The sequence below is a fragment of the Mollisia scopiformis genome (genome assembly GCF_001500285.1).
Source record: "Mollisia scopiformis unplaced genomic scaffold LY89scaffold_8, whole genome shotgun sequence".
NCBI lineage: Eukaryota > Fungi > Ascomycota > Leotiomycetes > Helotiales > Mollisiaceae > Mollisia > Mollisia scopiformis.
The window spans coordinates 980,696-1,006,741 of NW_017263588.1; the positions used below are offsets into that span (position 1 = coordinate 980,696).

At 47.4% G+C, this 26,046-nt stretch overlaps 12 protein-coding genes across 12 annotated transcripts; 6 read left to right on the forward strand and 6 right to left on the reverse strand.

Moving 5' to 3' along the window:
- Nucleotides 1-24: 24 nt before the first annotated feature.
- On the forward strand, nucleotides 25-2,424 carry LY89DRAFT_613011 (sorting nexin-like protein-41). The gene is made up of 5 exons (XM_018210648.1): nucleotides 25-203; nucleotides 307-578; nucleotides 626-892; nucleotides 949-2,124; nucleotides 2,175-2,424. Exons 1-5 carry the CDS (start codon nucleotides 104-106, stop codon nucleotides 2,268-2,270), a joined length of 1,911 nt encoding a protein of 636 aa, XP_018073743.1. The 5' UTR covers nucleotides 25-103; the 3' UTR covers nucleotides 2,271-2,424.
- Nucleotides 2,425-2,845: 421 nt separating this feature from the next.
- Nucleotides 2,846-4,623, forward strand: LY89DRAFT_613014 (putative peroxisomal adenine nucleotide transporter 1). Its single transcript, XM_018210649.1, has 2 exons — nucleotides 2,846-2,967; nucleotides 3,016-4,623. The coding sequence occupies exons 1-2, from the start codon at nucleotides 2,941-2,943 to the stop codon at nucleotides 4,417-4,419; spliced, it is 1,431 nt and encodes a 476-aa protein (XP_018073744.1). The 5' UTR covers nucleotides 2,846-2,940; the 3' UTR covers nucleotides 4,420-4,623.
- On the reverse strand, nucleotides 4,585-5,705 carry LY89DRAFT_780337 (mitochondrial carrier). The gene is made up of 2 exons (XM_018222371.1): nucleotides 4,865-5,705; nucleotides 4,585-4,811 (listed from the first exon to the last, which is right to left on the reverse strand). The coding sequence occupies exons 1-2, from the start codon at nucleotides 5,676-5,678 to the stop codon at nucleotides 4,750-4,752; spliced, it is 876 nt and encodes a 291-aa protein (XP_018073745.1). The 5' UTR covers nucleotides 5,679-5,705; the 3' UTR covers nucleotides 4,585-4,749.
- Nucleotides 5,706-6,054: 349 nt separating this feature from the next.
- On the reverse strand, nucleotides 6,055-6,618 carry LY89DRAFT_695941 (uncharacterized protein; the record flags this gene model as incomplete). The annotated part of the gene is made up of 3 exons (XM_018216794.1): nucleotides 6,055-6,223; nucleotides 6,289-6,498; nucleotides 6,551-6,618. 3 exons carry the CDS (start codon nucleotides 6,616-6,618, stop codon nucleotides 6,055-6,057), a joined length of 447 nt encoding a protein of 148 aa, XP_018073746.1.
- Nucleotides 6,619-7,172: 554 nt separating this feature from the next.
- LY89DRAFT_780339 (uncharacterized protein) lies at nucleotides 7,173-9,198 on the reverse strand. The gene is made up of 7 exons (XM_018222372.1): nucleotides 9,115-9,198; nucleotides 9,003-9,064; nucleotides 8,804-8,941; nucleotides 8,194-8,699; nucleotides 7,920-8,037; nucleotides 7,525-7,866; nucleotides 7,173-7,465 (listed from the first exon to the last, which is right to left on the reverse strand). The coding sequence occupies exons 1-7, from the start codon at nucleotides 9,157-9,159 to the stop codon at nucleotides 7,321-7,323; spliced, it is 1,356 nt and encodes a 451-aa protein (XP_018073747.1). The 5' UTR covers nucleotides 9,160-9,198; the 3' UTR covers nucleotides 7,173-7,320.
- Nucleotides 9,199-10,937: 1,739 nt separating this feature from the next.
- Nucleotides 10,938-12,514, reverse strand: LY89DRAFT_683248 (ENOS interacting protein). Its single transcript, XM_018214665.1, has 3 exons — nucleotides 12,226-12,514; nucleotides 11,637-12,172; nucleotides 10,938-11,585 (listed from the first exon to the last, which is right to left on the reverse strand). The coding sequence occupies exons 1-3, from the start codon at nucleotides 12,233-12,235 to the stop codon at nucleotides 11,037-11,039; spliced, it is 1,095 nt and encodes a 364-aa protein (XP_018073748.1). The 5' UTR covers nucleotides 12,236-12,514; the 3' UTR covers nucleotides 10,938-11,036.
- A 275-nt stretch (nucleotides 12,515-12,789) lies between these two features.
- LY89DRAFT_581211 (uncharacterized protein) lies at nucleotides 12,790-14,020 on the forward strand (the record flags this gene model as incomplete). Its single annotated transcript, XM_018209102.1, has 3 exons — nucleotides 12,790-12,949; nucleotides 13,054-13,156; nucleotides 13,210-14,020. The coding sequence occupies 3 exons, from the start codon at nucleotides 12,790-12,792 to the stop codon at nucleotides 14,018-14,020; spliced, it is 1,074 nt and encodes a 357-aa protein (XP_018073749.1).
- A 205-nt stretch (nucleotides 14,021-14,225) lies between these two features.
- On the reverse strand, nucleotides 14,226-15,399 carry LY89DRAFT_489701 (uncharacterized protein). Its single transcript, XM_018207887.1, has one exon. It carries the CDS (start codon nucleotides 15,094-15,096, stop codon nucleotides 14,470-14,472), a length of 627 nt encoding a protein of 208 aa, XP_018073750.1. The 5' UTR covers nucleotides 15,097-15,399; the 3' UTR covers nucleotides 14,226-14,469.
- Nucleotides 15,400-16,316: 917 nt separating this feature from the next.
- On the forward strand, nucleotides 16,317-19,607 carry LY89DRAFT_489628 (uncharacterized protein). Its single transcript, XM_018207886.1, has 4 exons — nucleotides 16,317-16,537; nucleotides 16,592-18,289; nucleotides 18,348-18,616; nucleotides 18,709-19,607. Exons 2-4 carry the CDS (start codon nucleotides 16,635-16,637, stop codon nucleotides 19,407-19,409), a joined length of 2,625 nt encoding a protein of 874 aa, XP_018073751.1. The 5' UTR covers nucleotides 16,317-16,537; nucleotides 16,592-16,634; the 3' UTR covers nucleotides 19,410-19,607.
- A 1,726-nt stretch (nucleotides 19,608-21,333) lies between these two features.
- On the forward strand, nucleotides 21,334-23,121 carry LY89DRAFT_581516 (cytochrome P450; the record flags this gene model as incomplete). Its single annotated transcript, XM_018209113.1, has 5 exons — nucleotides 21,334-21,479; nucleotides 21,528-21,928; nucleotides 21,976-22,208; nucleotides 22,251-22,391; nucleotides 22,480-23,121. 5 exons carry the CDS (start codon nucleotides 21,334-21,336, stop codon nucleotides 23,119-23,121), a joined length of 1,563 nt encoding a protein of 520 aa, XP_018073752.1.
- Nucleotides 23,122-23,136: 15 nt separating this feature from the next.
- LY89DRAFT_581692 (pyridoxine) lies at nucleotides 23,137-24,041 on the reverse strand (the record flags this gene model as incomplete). The annotated part of the gene is made up of 2 exons (XM_018209122.1): nucleotides 23,137-23,725; nucleotides 23,773-24,041. 2 exons carry the CDS (start codon nucleotides 24,039-24,041, stop codon nucleotides 23,137-23,139), a joined length of 858 nt encoding a protein of 285 aa, XP_018073753.1.
- Nucleotides 24,042-24,383: 342 nt separating this feature from the next.
- On the forward strand, nucleotides 24,384-25,343 carry LY89DRAFT_667356 (acyltransferase-domain-containing protein; the record flags this gene model as incomplete). The annotated part of the gene is made up of 2 exons (XM_018212971.1): nucleotides 24,384-25,101; nucleotides 25,150-25,343. The coding sequence occupies 2 exons, from the start codon at nucleotides 24,384-24,386 to the stop codon at nucleotides 25,341-25,343; spliced, it is 912 nt and encodes a 303-aa protein (XP_018073754.1).
- Nucleotides 25,344-26,046: the final 703 nt, after the last annotated feature.

Sequence of the window (26,046 nt, forward strand, 5' to 3'; positions counted from 1 at the left end):
CTGCCTGCGATACAATTCATCCATCTTCGCCATTATCGCGACGCCGCCGCTGCACAACGCTTTGTTTGCTTGAAGAAGCTGAAAGAAAAGTGAATCACTCTGCATGATGTGGAACGACGAAGACAATAATCCCTATGGGACAAGCTTTGAGCGCCGCGACTCAACAGCTTCGTCCACAGCCAACCCCAGCTCACCAGGCTCCCGTGAGTTATTCTTGCAAGCAATCTTTACTCTTCTCCACGATGATGGAATCTATTTGCCTCGATAATGAAGATTTGGAAGCTGATCCAGAATGGGAATTTGTAGAGCATGGCTATGCTGGCCCCCGCACCCCCTCCACCATAGACGACAACCACCACGATACAGATACGGATCCAACTCAACATTACGAGACGAGCGATATTGGCAGCGATGACGAGTATGGTGGACCTTCACCTCCCAAGAGGAAGAAGGGTGGTTACGATAGTCGAATTGAGCAAATACTCTACGAGAACCCGGAGCTACCAATCCTAATCGTTGAGGCGGGAAAGAGCTTGGAAAGTGGAGGAAAATACATCGTGTATACCATCAGAACAGGAGTAAGCTAGCTGAACATCTGCGCAGTGCATTTGCTAAATCTGAGTAGGATCTGGAAGTTCGACGGAGATACTCCGAATTCGCATCATTAAGAGACGCTCTGTCAAGGTTACACCCCACCTTGATTATACCTCCGATCCCCGAGAAGCACACAATGGCGGACTATGCTGCGAACCCAACCAAGGCGAAGCAAGACCAGCAGATCATAGACTTAAGAAAGCGGATGCTAGCGGTTTTCTTGAACAGATGTAGGCGAATGGACGAGGTCCGGAACGATGGTGTCTGGTGGAGATTTTTAGATCCAAATTCCAGTTGGGTACGCTCGTCCCATCTATGTCTTCATTTGGAGCCTCTTTTGCTAATATTGAGAAGAATGAGGTACTGCATTCCCACCCGATCGCATCAATACCCAAATCCAACATGAAAGCCCCACCTCTCGACCCCGCCAATCCCTCACCAGCACACGCCTGGCTACCAGTTCCAGCAACCTCTGCGAAGCTAAAGGGCGCTGCAACGGCTCCTACCAATGCTTCGGGTATGATCAATCAACCTACCGAATATGCGGCTAGTCCCTCAACGGCTGCTCACACAATACAAGGAATACTTGTTCATGGCCGATTTCCCCCAGATTCCCAACACCTAAGCGAGCAGGAGCTCGACCCTTACTTCATAAACTTTGAAGCTTCAACCAAAGAGCTCGAGACGCTCCTTACTGGACCTATTGAGAAGGTCAACCGCCGGACATTGACACACCTATCTTCCCTCGCTGCAGATCTTGCTGAGCTCGGTGCAAGATTCAATGGCTTCTCCCTTTCCGAACCATCTCCATCCTTGGCAGCAGCGATCGAACGAGTTGGTCAGGCCGTAGACTCTTCATACCTTGCTACGGAAGAATTGTCAAGCTCGTTAGGTGCAAGCTTCGCCGAGCCTATGCGAGAAAGCGCACAATTTGCTGGAGTTGTCCGAGCAGTTCTTCGCTACCGAGTTCTTAAGCGTGTTCAGCAAGAGATGACCAACGACGAACTTGCCAAAAAGAAGGCACTACTTGAGTCATTGGAGCGGAGCGAGTCGGAGGCGAAAAGAATCGAGCAATACCTCACTCAAAGCGGCACGGGAAATCTCCCACGTCGGTCAACCTCTTCTGCTCGTGATCCTCCTTCCTCGAGACGAGAAAACAACCAAGAGGACACTGCATCAATAGATTCTGACTTCCCTCCCACTCACGGCGATTCATCGACAACACCATCCGCTACTCAAGGCGCGCCACAGACTGAAGAGAACAATTCCCCGGCTCACCGGAAAAGTTCTAGCGGTAATTTTATCACGAATAGAATATTCGGTCGCATCAATCACGCAATTCATGGAGTCGTGGATGTTGACCCGGAACGGACAAGACGAGATCTCATTGGCAAGACCAAGGAATCAATCTCACAACTCGAGCAGGCTCAACAAGCATCGGAGCAGGATATACGGAATGCAAGTGCGGGAGTGCTGAAGGATCTCAAGCGCTTTCAAGCGGAGAAGGAAGATGATTTGAGGCGATATATGGTATGTTCGAGTTGCACACATGCGGAGTCTGATTTGCTAACATACAGAAGCTCGCATATGCCAAGAGTCAAATCGAGTGGGCGAAGAAGAACAAGGAGACTTGGGAGGAAGCTAAGGCGGAGATCAACAAGATAGATGAGAGCTGAACTATGAGATGAACGGGCATGGATTAAGTTCTGTAATAGTGATTGATTGATCTCAGGGGAGCGGTGCATGGACTTTAATAATCGTTGGTTTAATGAACAACTGCCAAGGTCAGAGCAGTAATAGAGATGCGATGAACTTCAAAGAACTTCAAGACATACTTCAAATACCTCTGTGATACTGCTGCTCTGTGACTCGAGTTCGCACGGGCGGGGAAGAAGCTCTGGGCTAGGGCCTCTCCATCTGTGAAATTCCTAGCCGATCTTAGCACTCGAGAACACCAAAATGTCCTATACTAACTCTAATATTGCTACACTACTACATAATTTGTTTCTAATTAGACTTTAGTTTTGACTTATCAAGCAACTATTCTACGTCCTTATTAAAAAAATTAAATATAAACTTAATATATTGTGCGTAATACTTTACATTTTGTGAATCTAAGCCCTATCGCAAAATCGGCCACGAAATTTCACCGATGGATAGTAGGGCCCCGCCACAGCTTGTGAAAATCCGGGGTAATGACGTAACAATTTCCTAGCCTCAACCTCAACCCCCTCTTTCTCCGCATCAGCGGCATATATTGATTAACATCTCACATATTTAATCCGGGGTGCCAGAAAATCGCAAGTCGCAGTCCAAGGCGACAAAGCGTGTTTCACTCTCCTCACGATGGCGAACATCTACAATAGTCAGTTGGTATGGTGCTCATTACATTCCAGCTCTCGACCATACTGATTTATTTAGGACGCATACTCGTTGTATCACAAAAACCAAGAAGCTTCTTCTCCTTCTGCTCTCAATGGACCTGCACTTCCTGCACTCGGCCATGCATTGGCGGGCTCCACTGGGACGGCCATCTCGAATCTAGCGATATATCCTCTGGATCTGGTGATCACTCGACTCCAAGTTCAACGCTCACTTCGAAAGTCCTCTGCGAGTCAGGACGAATACAAAGGTGTCATCGATGCATTTGACAAGGTCTATCACAATGAAGGAGGGATCAAGGCATTCTACAGCGGGGTGGTCCAGGATACTGGAAAATCGATTGCTGATTCGTTCCTCTTTTTCCTGTTCTACAACTACATTAGAACGAATCGTCTTCAGAAGAAAGGCTTGAGTGCGACTACTCTTCCAGTATTCGAGGAATTGGCGGTTGGGACAATAGCCGGAGCTTGTTCGAAGTTCTTCACTACGCCAATTGCCAATATCGTCACACGAAAGCAAATTGCGACCATGGTAGCTGCTCGCTCGTCTACAAGTCTTGCAGAACCTAGCGCCCGAGAAATTGCTGCAGATATCCGTAACGAGAAGGGACTTCAAGGCTTCTGGTCTGGGTACTCTGCTTCTCTTATCCTTACTCTCAACCCTAGCATCACTTTCTTCCTCTACGAGACCTTCAAGCGAGCATTCCTTCCCCGTTCCGAGCGAGACAACCCTAGCACTCATGTCACATTCATCATGGCAGCCATGAGCAAAGCCATTGCCTCCACAATCACCTACCCGTTCTCACTCGCCAAAGCTCGAGCACAAACATCCTCCAAGCGACCCGTAGATTCCGAGTCCGCTGAAATCATTATGAAAGAAGCCGAGAACGTCGAAAACCGATCCGACGTAAAGAAAGTCGGTCAAGACGCGAAGAAGTTTGCCCAGAGCAACACTGTATTCGACACCATCCTTAAGATCTACAGGACAGAAGGAGCCGCGGGTTTGTATGAAGGAGTTTTTGGCGAGATATTGAAGGGATTCTTCAGCCATGGAATTACGATGATCATCAAGGAGACGGTGCACAAGATGATTATTCAGGCTTATTATCTGGTGTTGAAGGCGTTGAATAGGTATCCGAGTCCGAGTGAGCTGGCGAAACAAGCGGGGCAGTCGGTGCAGGATGCTGGGGAGAAGGCTGGAGATCTGGTAAAGGGGGGATATAATAATGTTACTGAGGCGGTAAGCAATATGGTGGGCGGCACGAAGGAAACTGCTGGTGTTGCAGCTGAAAGGGTGGGGGTTATTGGAAACAACACTACCGAGGCCGCCAAGACGGCGAACGATTATGCGAGTAAGGAGGCCGGACATCTGCTTGGAAATGCTCAGGAAATGCTAGGTGGGAAGATTGAGAGGGTTGGTCAGGGGATCAAGCCTGAGGATTAAGTACCCAACAGAAGATAATGACGAGATGAGGAACAAATTGTAATGGACTCGCAGCTGCATGGCGTTTCTTTGAAAATGCAAAAGCATATGGACAAGCATGGATTTGGGTTTGGTTGGCTCACAAAATTGGACAAATCTGTGTTCATGGAGTTATGTATATATAATCTAGCGCAGCGAGAAGTAATAAGTCTTGTCTATCGAATCTGTCTATCTATGCAAGCTGCAACCGATATTCTAATGGGTATAAATATCTGACCTCGCTCTGTAACTTGTAACCTCTTGGTACTTTCTTTTTCTGATAGCCCATCTTGCAACCACAACGATCAATTATCACCGAGCCAGCAATGGAGTGATAACCTTCGACACAGCCTCTGCAGTCGTAAACAGAATTCCTATCCCAAGTCAGCAAGTACTATCTTAAAACCACTCCACACATCTTACTCACCACCACTAAAAACCGTCCTACTCAACCTCATCACTGTCCCCCTCCAAAAGCCCCTCACCCCATCCTCTTTTAACACACTCTGAATAGCCTGCACCGTAGTCGTAACCTCCGCTGCCTGACTCCTCGTCTTCACCGTATCAAACGGCTGACTCAACAGCGTCGTCACCGTCCCCGCCACCGCTCCATTCAAAAAATTAACCCCCGTACTCTGCTCCACACCCCTCTTCTCCTCAAAATCCTTAATAATATTATAACTCCCCATCCGAAAGCTCGTCGCTGATGCCTGTTTCAGTGTCGTTCCCGCCAACCCTCTATACAGTCCTTTAAACCCATCTTCTTGGACAATAAGCCTAATACAATGAACCGTCGACTTATATCTTTTCGCTGACCTCGCGTCGTCGATTAACGCCGTTTTGATTCGTTCCGTAGGCGTCACAGCACATACACTCGCCACGACTCCCGCCGTCATACCAGCCAGCATATTCCGCGCCGGCGTCAACGTCCCCGTCTCTTTATCCCGGAACGCATTTTTCACGGTATCGAAACTCAGGAAGCGGACAGCGTCTTTGCCTACCGAGCCGAAAACGAGGGCTCCGCAGCCTTTGTACAGAGCGCGCAGACCCTCGGTCCGGTAGATGGTTAGCACGATGCTGTAGGGGTTCCGTGGGAGGGGGGAGCGAGGCGAGGAGCTGCGGAGTTGGATGCGGGTTTTGGCGAATTCGAAGGGGTAGGTTAGGAAGCCTTCTACGCCGCCGGCGATGCCGCCTGAGATGAGGGAGACGAGTGGTGGAGTGGGATAGGAGGAAGATGTCATTTTGAGGCATGAAGATTGGGAGGTAAGTCACGTTTTTAAGAGTATGAGAACTTGAAGTGAAGTCTGGATATAGAAGTGGATGCTATGACGTTTGCCGAGGCAATCGGTGTGGCTGGATTCAGGGGCTCGGTCGCTAAATTGTGGCACGCCCCTCCTCCTTTCTATATGTAGAGTAGACTGTAAACATCAAGAAGTGAATAATCAGACAAGCAATCAATCAAAAAGTTATTATTATATTCACAAGATTTGCTATCAAACAACTAAATCCGCCAGTACTCCATAACAATTTTGACCCCTCAATCTTCAACCCAAAGCCCATCAGTACATCCTCCCTTTTCCCCGGACGCCCCAACAAACAGCATTTCAATCCATCTCACTAACAGAACTCACACTTCGAACTCGCAACCGCTCTCGTAGGATACATACTCAACGAAGCCGATGCAAAACTCCCCGCCTGTCCAAAATTATTCTGCACATCATCCTCCTGGCCTCTCACAGAATCCCAAGAGAAGCTCCACGTCCCATTATCGGTACATGGCGTCACTCTTCAATAAATTTCATTAGCTCTTCTCTATCTCAATATCGGAAAGGGATGGGGGAGGGAACTTACTGTCCACAGTCATAAATGTGGGTGACATTAAACGTAAACTCATGATTCGCATTGGGAAAAAACCCAAATGTCACATTCGGATTGCTGCACGGCGCGTTGTAGGGCGGAGGCCCGTCGAGCGCGAAGGTGTAGGTGTTGGCGTAGTATGCGCAGGTGGTGTTGAAGCCTTGCGGGGTGGGTGTTGGGGTGTCGAGGATGTTGAAATTCCAGCTTGATGTTGTTAGTTGAGAGAAAGGGCATTTGAGGGGAAAGGAGGACGTACTAGCCACCGGTGCCGTGACGGATGTTGCTGAGCGAGAGAGATGTGATGGACCATGGGACGGGGACCATGAGGGTGGTTTGTGCGGTTGCTGGTGAGGAGATGGTTGCCAAGAGGCTAGCGAGTATGGGGAGTTGGAACTTCATTTTGAAGTGAAGGTATTGTCTTGATGTGATTATTCTGTCAGGACTTAGGAATATTCTAGAGTGATTCAATCACTAACAGAGAAGACATCTACTCAATTTATACATCACAATCTCGTCTCGATTCCCCTGCCATCTCATTATCCTGTCATCTGATGCCGCTCGTATTCCCGCTCCTCGCTTGTGCTACTCGAGCTGGGGATCGACGGATAAAATACGAGTCTATTTTAACGACAAGACCTGGAGCCGGCAGTTACGACTTCTGCCGAGACATTGGTATTGCTTTCGATTGGACAATTGAATAAACCTATGCACGAAGCCGCACACCGATACTTGGGTCCGAGGTGTCCCGCCTTCGTGGTGCAAGCGAGGTTGGTGAGCATCATGAGATTGGGTATCATTTGAGAGCGGTGTGTTCTGATGTGCATGAATTTAGTAGTGGTAGAATACGGGTCAGGTACGTATATACATTAATCTACATTCTCGGTAACTTGATATGCTCCTCCGCTCTAGGACCCTCTGCCTCGAAGTATCTCGATTGACAACCTAACACTCCCCAAATGATGTCAAGAGACAAACTCGCCCGAATATTAATGGTAAAGTTATGTGTATCGTCGCTCAAAGACTTCCCTATACTCTGTTCCGCCACTTTCTATTCGCTTCATCGACTCTCTGTTGAAGTTCTGCGAATTTCGCTTTCTGGTAATCTGAGCCATTCCTCGTCAACGTAGGTCTAACATCGTAAGTGAATCTTATGATTCCTTGTGGTCCAAGTCTAAAATCACATCATCAGCACACTAGATATTCGTCTTATTAGCATCTCAGGATACTCACGTGAACTCATCGTTGAAATCCCAAGTCTCTCTCACACACTGAGTAACGATTGCATAGAATTCAGCTGGGACATATTTCCCGATCCAAGACTTGTCTTTACGGGCCTCCAAGAACCTCCCGAACGCGTCCACGTCCATGTCTCTCATAGTACGCATATGTACGTTATTAGTATATAACTCGTCTTGTACGTTACGGTCCCGGACAATTTCCATGAGCCTGTCTTTCTCTAACCTGGTAGCGAGAAACGCGGGTCTGGGTATGGTCATGTTCGCGAGCACATTTCCAGGTGGCCAGCCGGCTTCGATGCGTGTTACAAGACCTGGGCCGGGGTAAGGATCGAATCTGAGAGAGGGTTAGTGAAACGTTCAAGAGGGGATGAAAGATCTTCCACTTACATGAAGTACTCTCCCTTTCGATTTGCTACGCCGAGAAATTGCCAAAGCTCCATTGGAAGGACGTCGATTCCGCCTCGATCTCGGATATACCTATAGAATACAGACGTTGGAAGTGTCCCTAATTTGCCAATCGCAAGTAAGCATGTATCTTTCATGCAGCCTGCATAGGAGTGCAGCCTTGACTGAATACATTACAGAGCAGAGTGCTTGTAAGCACCAACAGTCTGGTGAGAGCTAAGAGGAAAGGATTCTAGGAATGACGAGAATGGCTTACCCATGGTATCCAGTGCCAACTCCAATGGACCTCGGTTGCGACAAAGATAATTAACAATCTCATCATATCTGGGAGAAGAGTATGTCTCCGTAGGAATCTCCTCATCATCTGGCAACGGATCAAAGGGGTGGGCCGTAATCTGATCAGTCCCAAATTGTCTAGGCCAACTCGTAAACGCTTTGTCAGATCTCAATTCGCCCCTCTTCTCAGCCAATATCCCCATCTTCAAGTAGATTCTTGTCGCATCTACAAGTCGTTGGTAGTCAGCTGGAGGAATTTTGTTGGCTTGGGGGTCGATGCTAAGTGCATAAGTCAATTCTAGTTCTTTGTCGACTGCGGATATCCAGCTGAAATAATCTGCACGCTTTCCTGGTTCGGTCTGCAGTAGGCGCATGCCCATGGTCAGAGGTCCCATATGCGACTGTGTACCAGTTCGTTTCACTGAGACATCCCAGGTGGCCTTTTGGAAAACGCTGTGTACCCAAGATGTTGGAACTGGGTAGATACTGTGACATGTCAATATGGGATTGTACAGGGAAGAATCTCGGTGATTGCTAGGAATTTTGAATGTGCAGATTTTGATGTGAGAATGAACGAAAGACTTGCTTACTCATCATAGACCGAGGGAGGTTTTAGAGCATTCTCCTGTGTAAAAGCTGGTGCAGGCTGCGTAGGATCGTAAACGTTTTGGACTTTCTCGCCATGCTGTCCTTCAAGCCACTGCGTTCGATAGATTCCCATGATCGGTCTGTTGGTCAAAAAGTCAGTCACAACTCAAAGGTCAAGCAACACAACAGGTGAAGACGTACAATCCAGGGCCATAACGAGCGTACCACGGATCTTGAATTGCGTGGGCTTCACCAGCCCATATCTGCTCAAAACTGTTAAAAAATCTGTCAAACATAGAGACGAGGAACTTGCCTTGTCCACGAATGAGAAGCCAAGCCTACAAAATTTGGTTAGCATTGAAGGAACGAAACTACCTCTTTGAAAGCAATAATAACAAAGTTGATAAGTACGAATGCTTAAAGTGCACATGAAAAAAACATATATCTCATAAGTCAGGAGTCTGGAGTCTGGAGCCAGGAAAATTGACAAGCCGCTTACTCAGATATCGTCTCAGCGTCAAAGTACGGTTCGAGCGTCACCATCGTACTGGGCGCTCTATCCTTCCGGATGCAGAACCACACAGCATGCTTTAATTGTCAGCATCCTAAAGTCAACTTCAAATTCTAGAAGTAGACGTACGCCAAATTCGTGCAGAAGAGTCTGCGCGACGCGAAACTGGTTTGTCAACCTATAAGATCATTAGTAAGTCAATATCTGCAACAAATCGGCCATCTTACCTTTCTGCATCTGTCAAGTCCAGTCTTAAAAGTGGCTGCAGGACTTCTATCGCAATTTGAATCTCTACTACCCCCGAAAGATTTGAATTTATGAACGTCCTTCCGAAACTTGTTTGAGCCTCGTCTTGAACGCCCGATGCCCAATCTGTAGCAAAGTTCCTGAAAGTGAATTTTATTCGTCCTGCTAGAGCGAGTATTCGAGCTTGCATGTCGTTGAACTCGGCGGTCGTGTTTTTTTCTTCATATATTCGTTGAGTGATTCTGAAATTGCCAGCACCGGTGCCTTGTGATTTGGTCGCAGGGACAATGGGACCCTTGAATACGGCATCCAGCCTGTATGTACGTGAGAAGAAACTCGGTAATTATGCAGAGCGATGATACCAATGATATGCAGACAATGATCCCAAAGCGTTTCGCACTAAGGATAGACTAGGACGCAGAACCGTTTTCCAGATGAGAGGATTTTCCGCCTTGAGAAAAGAATTAGCTACGCTTTCACGAAGAAAGCTCTGTCAACTCACAGACCAAAACCCTGCGTAGTCTCCAAGGATAGGGACCAAGGCTCTATGTTTGGGCAATTCCGCCTCACTCAACCAATTTTTTTTCTCGAAGATCGGATGAACAGCTTCCCCAGTCAAGTTATCCTGCATAACTGTATTGTCCAATGCAGACATAGCTTCCAGATCGTAGAGCTCCAAGGCGCTGAATCCCTTCAAACGTTTTCTTTGATACATTTCGAGTTGTGTGCGTTGAGTTTTTTGATATCCAACATTGTTGGTAAAAAGTTGCTCGTTGTCGGGACGTGGGAGAGGTGTCAAACCGCTCTTCCCTGTGTTTCGTAGTATTCGATTATCGGGGTATTGCCAATTTCCAATAGGATGGCTGTACTGCTTTCCAAGATCGGTGTATTTTGATACCCATGCTTCTCGTTGAGCTGTAACACATTAGTATTGAGACCAGCGGCGCGATTGGGTGTTTAGCAGACAGTACTTACCTGTGGGAAGAAATTGCCCGCATGTATCCCAGTATTTGTTAGCTTTGATGTATCTTTTCTGCCGGTCTTGTGCGATTTCGGCCGCCGTTCTGGATGAAGCCATCTCAGCTGATCTACTTGACGATAGATGAAGTGACAACGCCGGCAGTAAATGGGTCCAATAACAATGGTCGAGGGGCAAAAGGGATGGTCTATTCAATCAAAATTCCTGGAGATTAACAATGAATAAAGAAAACAAAGTACCCAGGTGGGTCGGGGCCTCTCAAAGCAGCGAAATCTTGAACAAAGCGAAGGATGACGAGGAGAAAAATGACAAGGACAAAGCCAGCTAGATTTTCAATAAGCGTCTCGTGACGAAATACTTACCTTGCAGCTTCAACGAATGCAATATTGCTCTCATGCTAGTGGTAGAAGTCATGATACATCACATTTAGACTAGCTTCTTTCAATGGTCTTTCTAGGAGTTAGATTTTGGATGGCTTCGGCTTCTTGTGAGTGTCGGCCTAGCACTGAAATGCAACACCAGTCTTTTCAACCTTATTGATTCCTCCTCCTGCGAACCCCGTTCCTTCACATTTGATTTCGACCAGGCCAGGTTTGATCTTGTCCTTTTCCCCGCCAGTCGCACCACCCGACTTGACAACTTTCGGCTCGGTCAAATCAGCTTCACAAACATAGCAAGAGACGATGTTCTGATCCACATCTGGCGCATGGGGATCATGAACGCCAGTTGGTGTCATAAACTTGGTGACACAGCTCTTGCAAAGCACATGACCACACGGCTTGGCAAGCATCGCTTTCGAAGTATTGCTCAATGCTTTCTTGCATGATGGACATATTCGTTGACTTTTCTCTGTATTCGAACCCTTCTCTTCCGTGAACGCGACTGTGATCAACGCATGCAAAGAATAGAAATGTGGTCGATCTGGAGGTGACGCCGGACACATGGGTGATTGCTTTACTTTCTTGGAGATGGAATGTAATTCGGTCTTGGTGTTTGATGATGGTGTAATGGACGGTACCCAAAAAGAGGGCAAGGTAGTCTTGGATGCCTTCAAGATACAAAGTTAGTTTGGAATACATAATGGAGAGGGTGTTCTTACTTTTTCATCGTCAATCGCTTTTCTCGCCTTTGTTCTCTCCTCTCGAGCAATACGAAGTAATTCATCCTCATTAAGCTCAAACTTCCTCTTTTCTCCTCTCTTCGAGTCTACGACATCCTTTTCTACTAGAATCTTGCCACCCTCTCTTCCCACAATTTTCTGGCCAGAGCTCTTCGACCCTGATTTCGCCTCCAATCCCATTTGGATTCGTTCAAAATCTTGGACTGCCCGCTGCTTTGCCTCCGCTTCGTCGAGTTCTCTGGTTTCCAAAGACTCTTTTTCCTCTTTCTCCTTTGCCTTTTCGAGACGTTTGATTTCTTTCTTTTGACTTAAGATATTACTCAAGGCACACTCGCGGCAGAAAATGTCTCCATGAGAGCAGGAGACTGGGGTCCGAGCAGGTAACAAACATAGCCGACAGGATGCAAACGGCAAGAAAGATTCCCTAGATAGACGAGCACTTGTCGAGTTCCAAGCAGATTTGGCTAATGATCTCTCGTGAGAAGTGAAGACAGATCTTGAGGTGTTTCTTTTGCCTGCTCGAATGTCAGTCTAGGCTAGCTTGGGTTGAAGAGGAAGATTATCTGACTGTGAGACATGATGATAGCTACTGACACTTATTATTTGTGCGTAGATCTCCAGGTCGCAATCAATTCGTCGCAGAGGTAGCCAACTCGGTTGCGAGCGCGCTTTGGTTGTTGATTTTCCAGGTTGCTTTAGATGTACACAGATCAGGTGACTATGTTGAGGAGATCGCGAAGAGGCGTGTTGAAACCACACACAAGTTGCTTGAGTTCAAGTATCCAAAGATATGAGATGTATCTATTGATGAGATTGTGTTGTTCGAAGAGATATGACAAGAAGGGAGTTGTGGTTTTCCATCGTTGATTTTGGAGGTGCTAAGCGGCTCTTTCCTCATGCCAAGGCCAGTCCCGGCGAAATTCTCGGCCCGCTCCTCGAGAAGTCGATAATGCCAGCGGTACGTCACCACCGCCAGCTTCTTCCTCTAAGCCTTCACTTTCTTTCAATCCATGGCTATATCGTCTCTTCTTCATTTTATGCCAGGCGTACGGTAACGCGCAAATGCGCCATGTCGAATCCAAATCCTCCCTCGAGTCCAAGTCTGCCATGGCGGTTCAGCAGCTCTTTGATTATGGGTCTGACCGGCTCTGCCTCGAGGAGTTTCTTGTATGGCCTGAACCATACGGAAGTCGTTGGGTTGGACAGGTTCATGGAAACTCTGGATAGGAGGAGAAATGTCGAGGAAAGGCAGAGGGGATTGATTACTGGTAGCTATTACTCTGCTGTCCTCAGTGGACCTTCTGTTGACAAGTTTGGACAGTATCAAATCATGTCAGCGTGTGAGTTATGCGCTGTTCATGCTCTCGATAAATACTCATTCCATGTGCCTGTAGAGTGGATGATCCATTGATTTGGGGAGTCCTGCCTTTTAAATACGCTTTCAATCCTTCGAATCATAGATGGAGTTTAGGGAGTTATGATATTTGCTTCACTAATAGGTATGTTGTCTGCTTATGTTGCATGGCACATCGCTAACTAAATGATATTGCAGAGTCCTCAAAGCATTCTTCAACATCGGCCAAGTGCTTCCTACGCATCGCAGCCTTCACTCGATTCATGGTGGTCTTTTCCAACCTACCATAACTCAAGCGATCCGCCTCCTTTCCTCACAGCCTTTCGCCCCGTCTCCTCCATCTCATCCTACAATTTGGGAGCCCATCGATACTGCAGATCCATTCACGTCGGGTACTTTGACCTACTCTACAAATGGAATCGACTCTTTCCCCTCTCCCTCCTTCTTTCCTTCTCAGAAACACTCCTGGATCCACATCTTCCCAGAAGGCCGTGTGCACCAGCATCCACAAAAGTCCTTACGATACTTCAAATGGGGCGTATCTCGTCTGATCCTCGAATCCGAGCCTCTGCCGGAAATAATACCCATATTCATCGATGGTAACCAAGAAGTCATGCACGAAGCTCGAGAATGGCCACGATTCGTACCTAGAACAGGAAAGAAAATCAAGATTGCCTTTGGAGAGAGTGTGGATGGAGAGAAAGTGTTCGGGGAATTGAGAGCGAAATGGAAGAGATTGGTCAGACTACAGAAAGAGGCTTTGATGAAGCGAGGAGAGTCGACAGACTGGCAGATGGGAGAACTCACAGACGGACTCAAATATGGCAACGAGGCTGTAGAATTGAGGAAGGAGGTCACTATGAGGATTAGAAATGAGGTGTTGAAGCTTAGAAGGAGCTTAGGATACCCGGATGAAGATTCCAAACAAGGATTGGTTGAGACTTGGTTGGAAGAGGGCCCGAAGCAAATAGGGAAGATGGAGGACGGTTCTTGGGTTGGTGATACCTGAGACCGGTGTACGATGGTGTATATCAAGAGAAACAACAACCGGATAGAGAAAATGACCCAGGCGTTTACCGACATTATACTCCCGCCTCCTGTCAACGAATGCCTACCAAGGTGAGCTCCACTACAAGCAATCGATAATGCATACGTCCGGTACACTTTGAGTGATCGGAGTAGTTCTCCATTTAAGTCGTAGTCGTAGTACGATCGCCGATACGTACGAGGCTACCAATTACAGGGGGTGCTCAGCCGCACTTGGGCGGTACGCGCCTATGTAACCCAAATCACGCAAGCATACTTTGTCCAACGGCAGACCTCAATTCTCCTTTTCAATCATTACCGCCTCGAATCAGATAAATCAAAGCCAAGTATGCTCCAATTGTCCACAGTTTTGCACCAGAAGCTAGCTAATAAGTCAGATTAGAGCTATCAAGCACTCTTCTGCTCTACCAATCACCCAGCCTCGCCCCATCGATCACCTTTCCAAACCCTCCAATGCAAACACAAACTCCTCAACCAACCTTCCCCCTCTCCATACCCCCAACATGCCAAACCTGCTCCTGTCCCGGGATGCGCCCTGACGTCCGCCGCAATAACCCTATCGGCAACGCCGGCCGGCCCTACTATATCTGTCCCGGCACGCACGAGCAAGACACCGGCTACTTCATCACATTCGACGACAGCATTGGCATTATAGACGGGAACCCGGTTTGCAGATGCGGGTTCACTAGCCGAGTTTCCAGCAGGAGAGACGAGGATGGGATGTTCTATTCTTGTCCGATAGGCAAATGTGCGTATAAGAGAAGCGCACCAAGGAATACGCCACGGTTGATCAGTCAGGAGACCTGGCCGCAGACGTTGAGCACACCGAGGGAGGCGCCGCAGCTGGGGAATACGCCTAGGTTGGTGAGTCAGGAGAGTTGGCCCGGAGTGTTGAGTACGCCGAGGGACAATAACCAGCCGTGGGTGGTCAGTACGCCGCAGGTGGTGAATGAGGTGGTTTGGGATGATGTGATGGATTGGACGGCTACTTGACGTATATACGGTTTGCATAATGGAGTTTGGGTGCCTCACGAGCATGTTAATGACTTTGTTTTCGTTCTCGTTGCTTTCAATTGGAGTCCTGTTGCAAGTTTCAGTATTGTCTGGTAAGGAGTCAAAAGATTTTCGTATGCAATTGTTCTGAAGCCTGTGGTATAATTAGATGGGAGAAGTAGGCGTTTCTCGTTCTACTGCCTCTCCACGGTTGATATCCGTTGCCACCCCCCACCCGGGTCATTTCCCCATTGGATTTCCAGTTGTACTAGATTGCTGTCATGTAACTTTAATCACGCAAGCATGCTTGTTCTAAAAGTAGACTTCAAATTTCTTCGATTACTTCAGTTTTTGGCAATGCATGTAAAGTTTCGCGTTGTGTTGGCTTTGGTATATCAATTTCCACTAACTTGCTATTTTTTAAGACGTGATCGCATTCCTCTTCACTCTACTGATCCTTTCTTATTTTCTTTTAATTAGATGGACCATTCCATCGTGGGTATACCTTCCTCCCGTTTCCTCGATTTCCAAACAATACATACAAATATCTTACAGACCATTCGCTGTTCCACAGCTATACAAATAGTCCAGAGATACATAGCCACATCACATCACCGAACCCAGACTTGCCTCCTTGAACGCATTTTCGAAGTCCATTATCGCGTTCGCTGCCTTAAGTTCGTAATGTAGAGCGATAGGACATTCTCGCTTTTCATCCAGTAACCATTCGATGACACCCCCGGTGTCATATACGAAAAAGTTCAGCATTTGCGAGCCTCGCTGCTTGAACTTCGACCTTGTGTATTGTCAGAAAGCTTGCATAAGTATTATCAGTTCACCCTCTACCTTGAAATGTCTACCAAAGCTGCGCGCGGGATAGGGGAGAAGGTTTTGTCGCATGCCGATGCCAATTGCTGGGGCTTATTGAGGGGGACTAGGGACGATCGCTGTACGCATTGCACCATCTTAAATGTCGCTATCATGTGTATTGGAAGGCAAGGATTGGGTTCCTCAATTTAAAGATCTAGTGTAACTCATCTACGTTCTCCACACTTCGATTTATATATCACGAATAGCCCCTCTTCTTCCTCACATAACAACAGCACAACCTCACAAATGCAACAACAACGAGTTCAATTTCGCAAACCTCCCTTTGCGCAAACAATGGCATTGTCAAAGAAGGCTACAATAAATCACGTGCAAGTTATTACTTGAACGAGTCAAAAACGCGGGATGAGTTTTGCACGTTTGTGCATAACTCTCAACCCCGGCCAAATCTTCAGCCGCTGACGCCTCAGCTGGACCTCGTGAACTTGACAACTCTCAACAATCCTATTGTACTGCTTGCTCTCTCCACCTCAATTGCATCCCTTCTCGGTCGTCGCACGAGACTCAACGTTGCGCGATCCATTTTGTGGACACTCTTGTTGCCAGCCTTGCTGATTGGTGTTGCCTAACGATGGTATGCTTGTCTCGGATACTGGGAGTACGTATGCCCATATTGTTGGACGGGAGCCGTTCATGCTAATGCCGTACTTAGGTGCTAATGCGGACATACAAGCAATCACAGCAATACAGTTGCTATGGCCTATTATTCCTCTGAGCCATGGGTTGACCCCGAGTACGACAAGTCGTTCCTTTCTGAAAAGATCGGACCTACTTCGAATACGACCCACCCTACGATACGTCGCAAAGGTCTGAAGACTTTCCCAAGCAGCAAATTTATTGTACCAGAAAACCCTATGGGCAATGGTCAGGACTTTCCGGATTTTCACAATACTTGGGAGTCCCCATATGCACCTGGATACAACAAACCCCTGGAGAAACCAAAATTCGACAAAGACGCGACGATACAGTCTGCAACTTCGAGCGGGATCTCAGTGCCTTGCGGGTTTGCATTCCTAGGCTGCGAGTACAAGTCGTCAAACTCTCGTGGCGATTGGACCTCTCATACGTTGTCACATCTCAAAGACGTCCCACCTTTGCACGTATCCATATGTCATGTACCTCAATGCCCTTTCGTCGGTCAAGCCAATGAGCATCCCAAGAATGTCTGGAGCGACCGTTTAGATCATTGCTGGTCACACTTTATTGCTGGACACCCATTAGAGGAATTCTTGCAGAAGAACAGACTTCTTTACTCTCAAGGTACCCTTCGAGCCTATCGGTATGGATCGTCGACTGAAAATGGAAACGTATTCAGGAAGCTTGCTACTTTGAGAGAAGGGGTTGTTTGCGAGGACACGAAGAAGAAACGGATGCTATATCCGAAGATTGAGCCACAGGTCGAGGACATAAGAGAGAAATCTCTGGTTCGTCATGGTCATTCCCAGTTGGTCAAAGCCCCTCCCAAGAGAGCGCTGTCCCCAAGGAAATCTCTGCCATATGATTATGGCAAGGACATGAAATATGAAGTACCGTGGAGCACACGTCAATCCGTCCCGTCCGAGAGTCTTTTTTCAACTACTGAATCATACCGCTCTGTGAATGGTAAGAGTGTAGCAACCTCGGAATTCTTCCTTGACAGTGCTTCGATTCCGGACTCTGTGTCTGAAATACTTTCGGTTGCAAACTTAACTTTGGAAGAGCCACATGAAACTACACAGACCATATCTGCGGATCATGATGTGATCATGGAAAGTCAAGGAGAATGTCTGACACCCGAGGAATCTGACAAGGCGGCGCCAATCTCCTCGCCTGCGTCGGCAAGAACCTCTATCATGGAATCAACGTGCTCAGAAGACGAGACAGATTGGGATGGAGAGAGCTCAGAAGGTTCTGCTGCAGCTTTCCAGGATGCTGTTGAAGACCAATTGCTCGTGAAACACAAACTCACGTCTGCTCAGGCCGACTTGGTCAATCGTCTTATGAAAGAGTTCTGGGTTCTTTTCCATCAACGCTGGAAAGCTCGAACCAATCAACATGGTGCAGCACAATCCGAAACTTCAAATACTACTACAGCGACAGCTACAGCAACGAGCTCGAGCTCTATGCTTCCTCCAACAGGGTGGGCATCTGTCAAGGCAATGAAACGATCTCGGAGTAATGAAGATGGAGATTCTGAGAACGAAAGAGACAGACCTTCCAAACGGAAAGGAAAGGAACCTGCGTCTATAGACGCCTCGGAAGTTGCTCTGAGGTATGCATGTCCATACCGGAAGCACAATCCAAGAAAGTACTCTGTGCAAGCCTGGCGCAGGTGTGCTCTCACTCCACATACTTCTGTAGCTCGCGTAAAGTACGACTATTTTCCCCTCTTCTACACACTTCAACATTTTGGCTGACCGAACTTCTAGAGCGCATTTGTATAAATACCATACCATCCACCAATGTCCACGGTGTAAGAACCTATTCCCAGATATTACTGGCTTGGAAGAACATACACTAGCACCGGATTCTTGTCTGGTGCAAGAAGCGGAGCAAGTCGACGGCATCACGACCAAGCTACGACAACAACTGCAAGATCGAAGAAAAGCCTTCCCTGGTCAGACAGAGTCCGACAGGTGGATCCAGATTTTCAAAATCATTTTCCAACCGGGAGAAGGCGATGAGATTCCAGATCCCTGTAAGTTCAGAACTGCTACAGTGCTATTCTTTCAGCATTTTGCAGAGAAATTTCACCTTCGAGTTGCGCATATTGCTAACAACAAACCATAGATTTCGAAGACGTCCGAGACACGGAACCAGAACCACCATTGTCGCCCGAATCACGAGTATTCGCAGAATACGAAGGCCACTTCCGTCGTGAACTACCCCGCCACTTCCAACACATCCTCGAAACGACCATAATCAGCGAAATGCAGCCCATCGAAGGAAGAATCCGACAACAGTTTATGGCTATGCTCGAAGAAGCACAAAATCGCACCTTGTCCAGCTTTCGTGCTAGATTCAGACCAGCTGAGACCCCTCTCGATGGAGAGGGTATGAGCTCCACGCAACAAGGAGAAAGTTATTCGGAGATGCTGGAGGCATCGCATCGCCCTTTATCTGGCGTTAACTTTGATTCTTTATCGGTATTCAACATCTCAGACCCAGTCCCTGATCCCTTAAGCGTCAAAGACGACAATCTTCAAGATTCGGCCTATATCTCAGATCCACCGCAAGCGAGTTCACCTGAAGACAATGCTTCCTGGAATATGGTCAGCGCCGTTTCCGACCACGGTTCCAAGCCATCCCAAGATGCCAGTGACCCTGAATACCATGGTTATTCGGAGCTTCAGGACCTCGATTTCTCTAGAGCCCCGGTTGACGATTTTCTTGTTGCACATGAAGCTTCAATGGAAAATGATCCTCTTCTGTTTGATGATGTCTTGTGGGCACAGATCGACCAAGAAGCATTACACGATGTGAAAGGTTGAGAGAATCTTCAAGATCGGTCTAGAATGCTCTTCACTCAATGTGCTTGTTGAATAGCGACTTTAAGATCAGCTATTGTCGGGAATGATGCTGGATGTAGATATGATACAGCAATTGTATGTCTATATGTACAAGAATTGAGGGAGAAATTCACGTCGATTGTTGAGGCAAATACCGCTGTCGGACTCGTTTATGCCATCAGAGTGTATATAGACATGAACTTCACAGTCTCTATCAATTCAAGCCGCCTTCACACCGGCGCCACCATATACGCACTCGAAGAGCAACAACGATAGAGGACCATCTATAACCACCGACGATGTTCCTCAGTGGAATTAGTTGACTGTACAATGCCAAGAGTGGCTTTGTGCGTTGTACGTAAAGTTGTTCGACTTCTCTTAGGGGGACGCTGGTCGTACGGCTCGCGCATTTGAAGATTTTGGAGCAACCATATACATGACCATATACATGGACATGACAGCGAAATGGGCTAGGATTGATCTTAAAATTCTGCTGAGAGAGCTAGCCTTAGTGGTGTTATTAGATAAGGGCTTGTCGTGAGGAAGAGCTCCGGAGCTTCCCCGGACCCCACCTCTATCCAAGGGCACCAGAAAGCCAATAACCCTATCCAGTACACGAAAGCTGTCGCCCTTCCGGGATGTCAAGACAAAGAAAGCAAGGGTGCTCACGCCTAGAGAAAAGAGACTGGTGGAGGCGGCGTCCAGAACACCGGACGGAAAGTTAAGCCAGAAGAAGCTGTTCAAATCGGCTCGAAAATCGACGGTCATCAGTAGACTGCTGAGGAAACTCAAGATATCGAAGGAAGTGGTTCTGAAGCGGAAACAGAAGCCAACCACTCCGGAAAAGGAATCTAGCTCGTTCAAGGAGGGATATACAGTGGAAACCCAGGGTCGTGAGAAGCTTTAAGGATTGTGCATGCCAAAAGTACTAATAGCTTCTGGGGCATTCTGGCTGTGAGCGTGTCTGGAATTTTGGTGTCAACACTATATTTCCTATTGTCTCACTACATCAAGCCAGCTTATGAGAAATGAGGACGAACACATTCAAACTTCTTAAGATAGCTATCAGAGAAAGAATCGAAACGATTGGGGCAGCTATTACCCTACGGGAGTAAATTGTACGGCATTAATCCAGGATTTCTACAGGATTCCTGGATTATCCTTTAAATTTATGTAGGAATTGTCCACTTCAAATATCAAAAATTCTAAATCCTGGACAAGAGCTGGACAACTGCTTCAGTCTTTCATTATAGGTGACGGTTTTTGGTTGCGAATACAGGATAAATCCCAACAAAATTTCGGACTTGTACTGGATAGTTTCTGTACAAAATTTGACTGGATAAATCCTGGACAATGACTGGATATTTTATCCAATAAAAATCCGGCCGTTGCTAACGTAGGGTATTGTGGCCCAGTTTTCGAGGAGTCCATGGCTCAATAGACGGGTCGCACGTACATGAGATAGAAACGTGTATTGAGATCTTACTCTTTCCCAACAAGAGGGTCCACGGTATGCTAAACCTTTTCCAACTTAGACTTGAGAAATGCAGTCACGTCTTGAGAAACATTACACACGCTTGCGAAGAACAAAACATCGGCAAACCGGTTTCCACAACAAAAAAACATGCCGTTGATGTGTATCTCCCGCACGTCGTACGACATCCCTCCAACGGGAACGTACATTAGCTTCCCCCGCCTCCTTCTCTATATGGCTGGCTACATTCTCCGGCTGCATGCACGTCGGCCATTGGGTACCAAAAGAGGCATGAAGACAATGAACACCCACAAGAATTGAGACATGCATTGCACTTGCATGGAAGGTAGATAAGAGCTGGATAACTAGCGTGATCCCCCACATCGAGTCGCTTTAGTTTCTCGTAGCTCCAGGTCCTGAATCTGCGCAGTAATGATATCGAGTATTCTTGCGTTGCTGGACTTCAGAGTTGGAGTGCTGGCTCTGATTCTTTATACAGCGTATGGCGCGATATATCGGCTGTATCTCAGCCCGATCGCAAAATTCCCTGGCCCGAAGCTCGCTGCGTTGACCCTCTGGTATCGTCCCAACTCCCCGTGGAATGTTTTGGGGGACTGACGATCCAGGTACGAGTTCTATTTTGATGTTTATCCTAATTACGGACAATATACGTTCCACATACGAAAACTCCACGAGAAATATGGCCCAATTGTGCGGATCAATCCTTGGGAACTGCATATCTCGACGCCGGACTTTTATGAGACGCTTTATTCGTCCGCCAGGAGGGATAAGTGGTGGTGGTTCGTGAGGACATTTGGATTGGAGGGCGGGGTGGCTTTTGCTGCAGACCATAATGTGCATAAGATGCGACGAGCGGCCCTGAATCCGTACTTCTCGACGGCGAATGTGCGACGGCTGCAGCCAGTCATTGAGGATAACGTGCAGAAGTTCGTGCAAAGGCTTAGAGGGCTGGCGATGACTGGCGAAGTTGTACGGTGTGTTGTGGCAGCAAGTGCTTTCAGTTCAGGTGAGGATCATCTTCGGTTTCTCTGGTATTGGCTGATGGTTGCTGAGATGTGATCATGATGTACTCCTTTGGTCGTTCGTATAAGCGGCTTGAAAAGTCGGATTTCGATGTTGGAGATTACGATGCGACGCATGAAGCCGCATCCTTCGGTTGGGTGGTCAAACACATGGTTTGGATCTTGTGGATAGTGAAAAGTCTCCCGACATTTGCTCAGAAGTCAATGGGCCAAGCACTCGCTACGTTTGTGACACTTCAGGATATAAGACCATGGAACCTGATTGTCCGAAACACGAACTAACATGATTGGAAACAGGAGTGTAAGAAACAAGTATTGGAGACAATTGCCGAAAAAGATTATGAGCGACAAGATCTATCACATCCTACAATCTTCCACGAGTTGCTTGACAGCAAACTCCCTCCAGAAGAGAAAAGGGTTCAAAGACTAGCAGAAGAGGCTCAAACGGTATGGTTCCCTATATATATACTAGCGCTGAATGGTGGACTGTACACTAGTACACACATCACTGCTTGCCATTGCTGACAGGTCTCAGGTCGTCGTGGCGGGCCAAGAAACGGTAGCCTGGACCCTGACCGTTATCACATACCACCTGCTCTCAAATCCAACCGTGCTGAGGACATTGAAATCTGAACTTGAAGCTGCAATTCCAAATACAAAGGCGTCTACACCTCTTTTTTCATTGGAGAACTTGCCATATTTGACTGGTGTGATAAAGGAGGGACTCAGGTTGAGTTACGGGGCTAGCACACGTCTTCAAAGGATACCTTTGGAACCTCTAGTGTTCTGTTCTGGCAAAAAAGAATGGACCATTCCAGCAGGCACTCCTGTTGGTATGACCTCTTTATTGATACATCAAGATGAGTCCATTTATCCGAACTGGCAAGAATTTCGACCGGAGCGGTGGATCGATGATCCAAGGTTGGACCGATATCTGGTTTCCTTCACCAAGGGAAGCAGGCAGTGTGTGGGCATGAATCTAGCAAATGCCGAAATGTACCTCTGGCTCTCAGGTGTCTTTACAAAGTTTGGATCTCGAGAGGTGAGGTTCGAGGCAGACGAAGGGGTGCTAGAATTGGTTGATACAGGTCCCGAAGACGTTGAGGTCGTTTCGGATTGTTTCGTGCCAAATATCAGGTCTGAGAGAGAAGGTGTGAAGTTTCGGGTGCTATCATGAATCACTTGAGTCGACTCAAGATGTTCTTCGTAGATTGACAGCTTCAATCACCTGCTCCAGCCACCAAACATGGATTCGAGGGTCTCCTGTAAGTTCTGGGTGAAAGCTGGTGCCAAACACATTTGCTTGCCGCACGGCAATGATATCACCCGCCTCTGCATCTAATTTCCCTGTGTTTTCGTCGGTTTTCAGAGCAGCAGCTCGACCAGGTAGAGTACCCATGATTTCCACTTCTCCTAAATTGATGCCTCTGGCCACACTCTCGTCGATTGTCCGAGACGGCGCAACGATTGTATCGCCAATGCTCGCTTCTCCTTGCTGCTCTCCAGCCACATGCGGCAACAATTTCTCCACGATAGGGGCTCGGATGAAAATTGCTCGGAAAGGTGATCGATGCTTGTCCGACCCTAGATCATCCCCATCACTCAAGAATGGAAGATTAAGGTCCGCTTCGAAGCTTTCTATTTGTCGTCCAAAGTGATTTCTATTGACTCGAACATCGAGACCGCCAATGAGCTCCTGGCCGCCCTTCTTGGTTCGATTTGCAGACTCGGCAAGCAATATCAGACCTGCACAAGTTCCCCAAGTTGGTTTTCTTGTAACCCTATGTTTGTTAGTCAAAAGTATCTCACAACTCCTCGAATGACTCACTTGACAAAATCTCGAAGGGGTTCCAACATATTGGATCTCTGTGCTACCAGCGAAATCGCAGTACTCTCTCCTCCTGGAAGAATCAGAGCATCGCATGATCTCAATTCCGGCTCGGTCCGAACTTCTGTGAATGACCAAGTCCTTTCTACGGTTTCCTTGGTAGACAGGATCTTGGCCGCTTGTCTCAACAGCTGCACGTGCTCGTTGAAAGCGCCTTGCAGAGCGAGCACGCCGACAGTGATATTTGTCACACCCTCAATGGATCCCATTGTGAAAATAATACAACAAATATGACGGTCTCCTCGTGATCATAAGACTCCAAATAGGTAAACTTGAGAAATTCATGTGAGGTGAGAAAAAGTTCGTCCGGTGACGTTCTCTGTCAAATCATCCGTCGTCGGCCATCGGCCCAACCTTAATTCACTACAGTAAGGTTAGCGTCTTCGGCAAAACTCCACCCAAAAGCCTCCAGATCTCTTCTTTCCAATCCTCAACATAAATCCTCCACCGTCTCTGAGACATTCTATGTTCGCTCTCCTCCTCCCTCGAGAGGGGCTCGACGATTGTGCAACAGATTCAACACGCCACTTGGCCGCTGCCGTGTCATAGACATGTTGTCCATCTTCTACTACCTCGGCTTGCTCGCAACTGGATACTTCGGACTGACCATCTTTCTCTATATGCTCTCATTACGAGTGGAAGCGGCTGGGTTCTTTGCGCGCCTCCTAGCATCGTATGCTTCACTAGTCATATGCGCTTGGTATGGAGTCTTTGCGTCTATACTTCTCCGTTTATTTGGAAATGTGCGTCTGGCACAGTGGGCCACAGCTCGCAGCTTCAAATATGTCATGCGCTTCACGACTGGCGTAACCTTCAAGATCGATGATCCCAACGGCTACCTCAAGAACACACGACCTGCAGTGATCATTGGGAATCATCAGACGGAGCTGGACGTACTGGCGCTGGGATGGATCTTCCCGAAATACTGTTCAGTGTCTGCTAAGAAATCACTGAAGAACGTTCCCATTCTCGGTTGGTACATGGCACTCTCTGGAACGGTCTTTATTGATCGAGCCAATTCATCGAGCGCAAGGCATGCAATGGCAGGGGCCTCAGAGGAGATCACAAGGGAAAAGCAAAGTGTCTTCATGTTTCCAGAGGGCACCAGAAGCTATGCGAAAGAGCCCATGCTTCTGCCTTTCAAAAAGGGAGCGTTCCACTTGGCTGTTCAAGCTGGTGTTCCGATTGTGCCAGTGGTCGTGGGTAACTATTCCGACGTCCTATATGTGCAAGGAAGAAGGTTCAACGCGGGGGAAATTCCGGTCAAAGGTAGGGACAATTGCGTCCAGTCTCACTGGCCACGCTGACACAACCCAGTCTTGAAACCTATCGAGACGAAGAATTTGACGGCTGCCGATGTCGAAGATCTGACTCGCGACACCCGAGAATTAATGCTCAAAGAACTTGTGAAACTTACATCGAAATCGAGGGGTCGTCCGATGGCAGTGCCGGCACGCAATTCTGGAGATGGGGTAATAAAGGCGAGCGGTGCAGAAGCGACTATATCATAAAGCTGGTGAGGATTGTGTGACGGAAAGCCAACGTCGGAGAACATGCAATAATTGTCACGATGACAAAATTCTGCATATACGGAGTACGGACAGGCGTTCTCTGTGTCAAGCATATACCCCCATAGACGTCCATGTTAAGAGACAATATGAATGCTTGTTCATGTCAGCCGTTGGCAAAGACAAGCGGATTTGTGCGCCAGCAGTGTTACTGCCTTTGACATTGGCTATAATTCTGTCAATTCGTTTTTGGTATCATGTTTTCCATATCTCTTTTGCCCTTTCATTTTACAATGAATATTGCGATTGTTGTACCTTCTTTGTCTTTTTTCGCTTTGCCCATCTTGAGATCCATGTGGAATCGTGCCATTCGAGATGCTTTGGATTGTCTACTTGCCAAACCAACGAGAGCTGGCAGAATGTGCAACGTTTGAATTACCATAACCTCTCTACAGTTCTTATTATGTATTTGTTTTCAAATTATTTTGGTATTCCTTGGTTGGTCAGTTCTTTGTTATGTGTGCATTTTACCCACACTATCACGTTCAGCGAATCTTTGAGTCTAACCTCGATATGAAAATCAGATTCCTTGACCTACAAATAAACACAACAACTTCGTCAACCAAAGTGGAGTGAGCAACTTTCTCTTATTAGATGAGAGAGGGGTAATCACGTGACTGATATCACCTAGCTATGTCGCTGTCTA

Excerpts from the sequence above, each read along its gene's own strand:
- LY89DRAFT_489701 (XM_018207887.1), bottom strand. The coding sequence starts at position 15,096 with ATGCTCGTGAGGCACCCAAACTCCATTATGCAAACCGTATATACGTCA.
- LY89DRAFT_683248 (XM_018214665.1), bottom strand. Across the intron at positions 11,586-11,636 it reads AAGCGATTGACGATGAAAAA|GCATCCAAGACTACCTTGCC; the intron begins GTAAGAACACCC and ends TGTATCTTGAAG.
- LY89DRAFT_613011 (XM_018210648.1), top strand. The coding sequence starts at position 104 with ATGATGTGGAACGACGAAGACAATAATCCCTATGGGACAAGCTTTGAG. Across the intron at positions 893-948 it reads TAGATCCAAATTCCAGTTGG|AATGAGGTACTGCATTCCCA; the intron begins GTACGCTCGTCC and ends AATATTGAGAAG. Across the intron at positions 2,125-2,174 it reads ATGATTTGAGGCGATATATG|CTCGCATATGCCAAGAGTCA; the intron begins GTATGTTCGAGT and ends AACATACAGAAG.
- LY89DRAFT_489628 (XM_018207886.1), top strand. The coding sequence starts at position 16,635 with ATGGCCTATTATTCCTCTGAGCCATGGGTTGACCCCGAGTACGACAAG. Across the intron at positions 18,290-18,347 it reads ACTTCTGTAGCTCGCGTAAA|AGCGCATTTGTATAAATACC; the intron begins GTACGACTATTT and ends CCGAACTTCTAG. Across the intron at positions 18,617-18,708 it reads CGATGAGATTCCAGATCCCT|ATTTCGAAGACGTCCGAGAC; the intron begins GTAAGTTCAGAA and ends AACAAACCATAG.
- LY89DRAFT_780337 (XM_018222371.1), bottom strand. The coding sequence starts at position 5,678 with ATGACATCTTCCTCCTATCCCACTCCACCACTCGTCTCCCTCATCTCA. Across the intron at positions 4,812-4,864 it reads TAGGACGGTTTTTAGTGGTG|GAATTCTGTTTACGACTGCA; the intron begins GTGAGTAAGATG and ends GACTTGGGATAG.
- LY89DRAFT_780339 (XM_018222372.1), bottom strand. The coding sequence starts at position 9,159 with ATGCTAACCAAATTTTGTAGGCTTGGCTTCTCATTCGTGGACAAG. Across the intron at positions 8,942-9,002 it reads GCTCGTTATGGCCCTGGATT|ACCGATCATGGGAATCTATC; the intron begins GTACGTCTTCAC and ends TTTGACCAACAG. Across the intron at positions 7,867-7,919 it reads CGAAAGGGAGAGTACTTCAT|ATTCGATCCTTACCCCGGCC; the intron begins GTAAGTGGAAGA and ends ACCCTCTCTCAG.
- LY89DRAFT_613014 (XM_018210649.1), top strand. The coding sequence starts at position 2,941 with ATGGCGAACATCTACAATAGTCAGTTG. Across the intron at positions 2,968-3,015 it reads ACATCTACAATAGTCAGTTG|GACGCATACTCGTTGTATCA; the intron begins GTATGGTGCTCA and ends TGATTTATTTAG.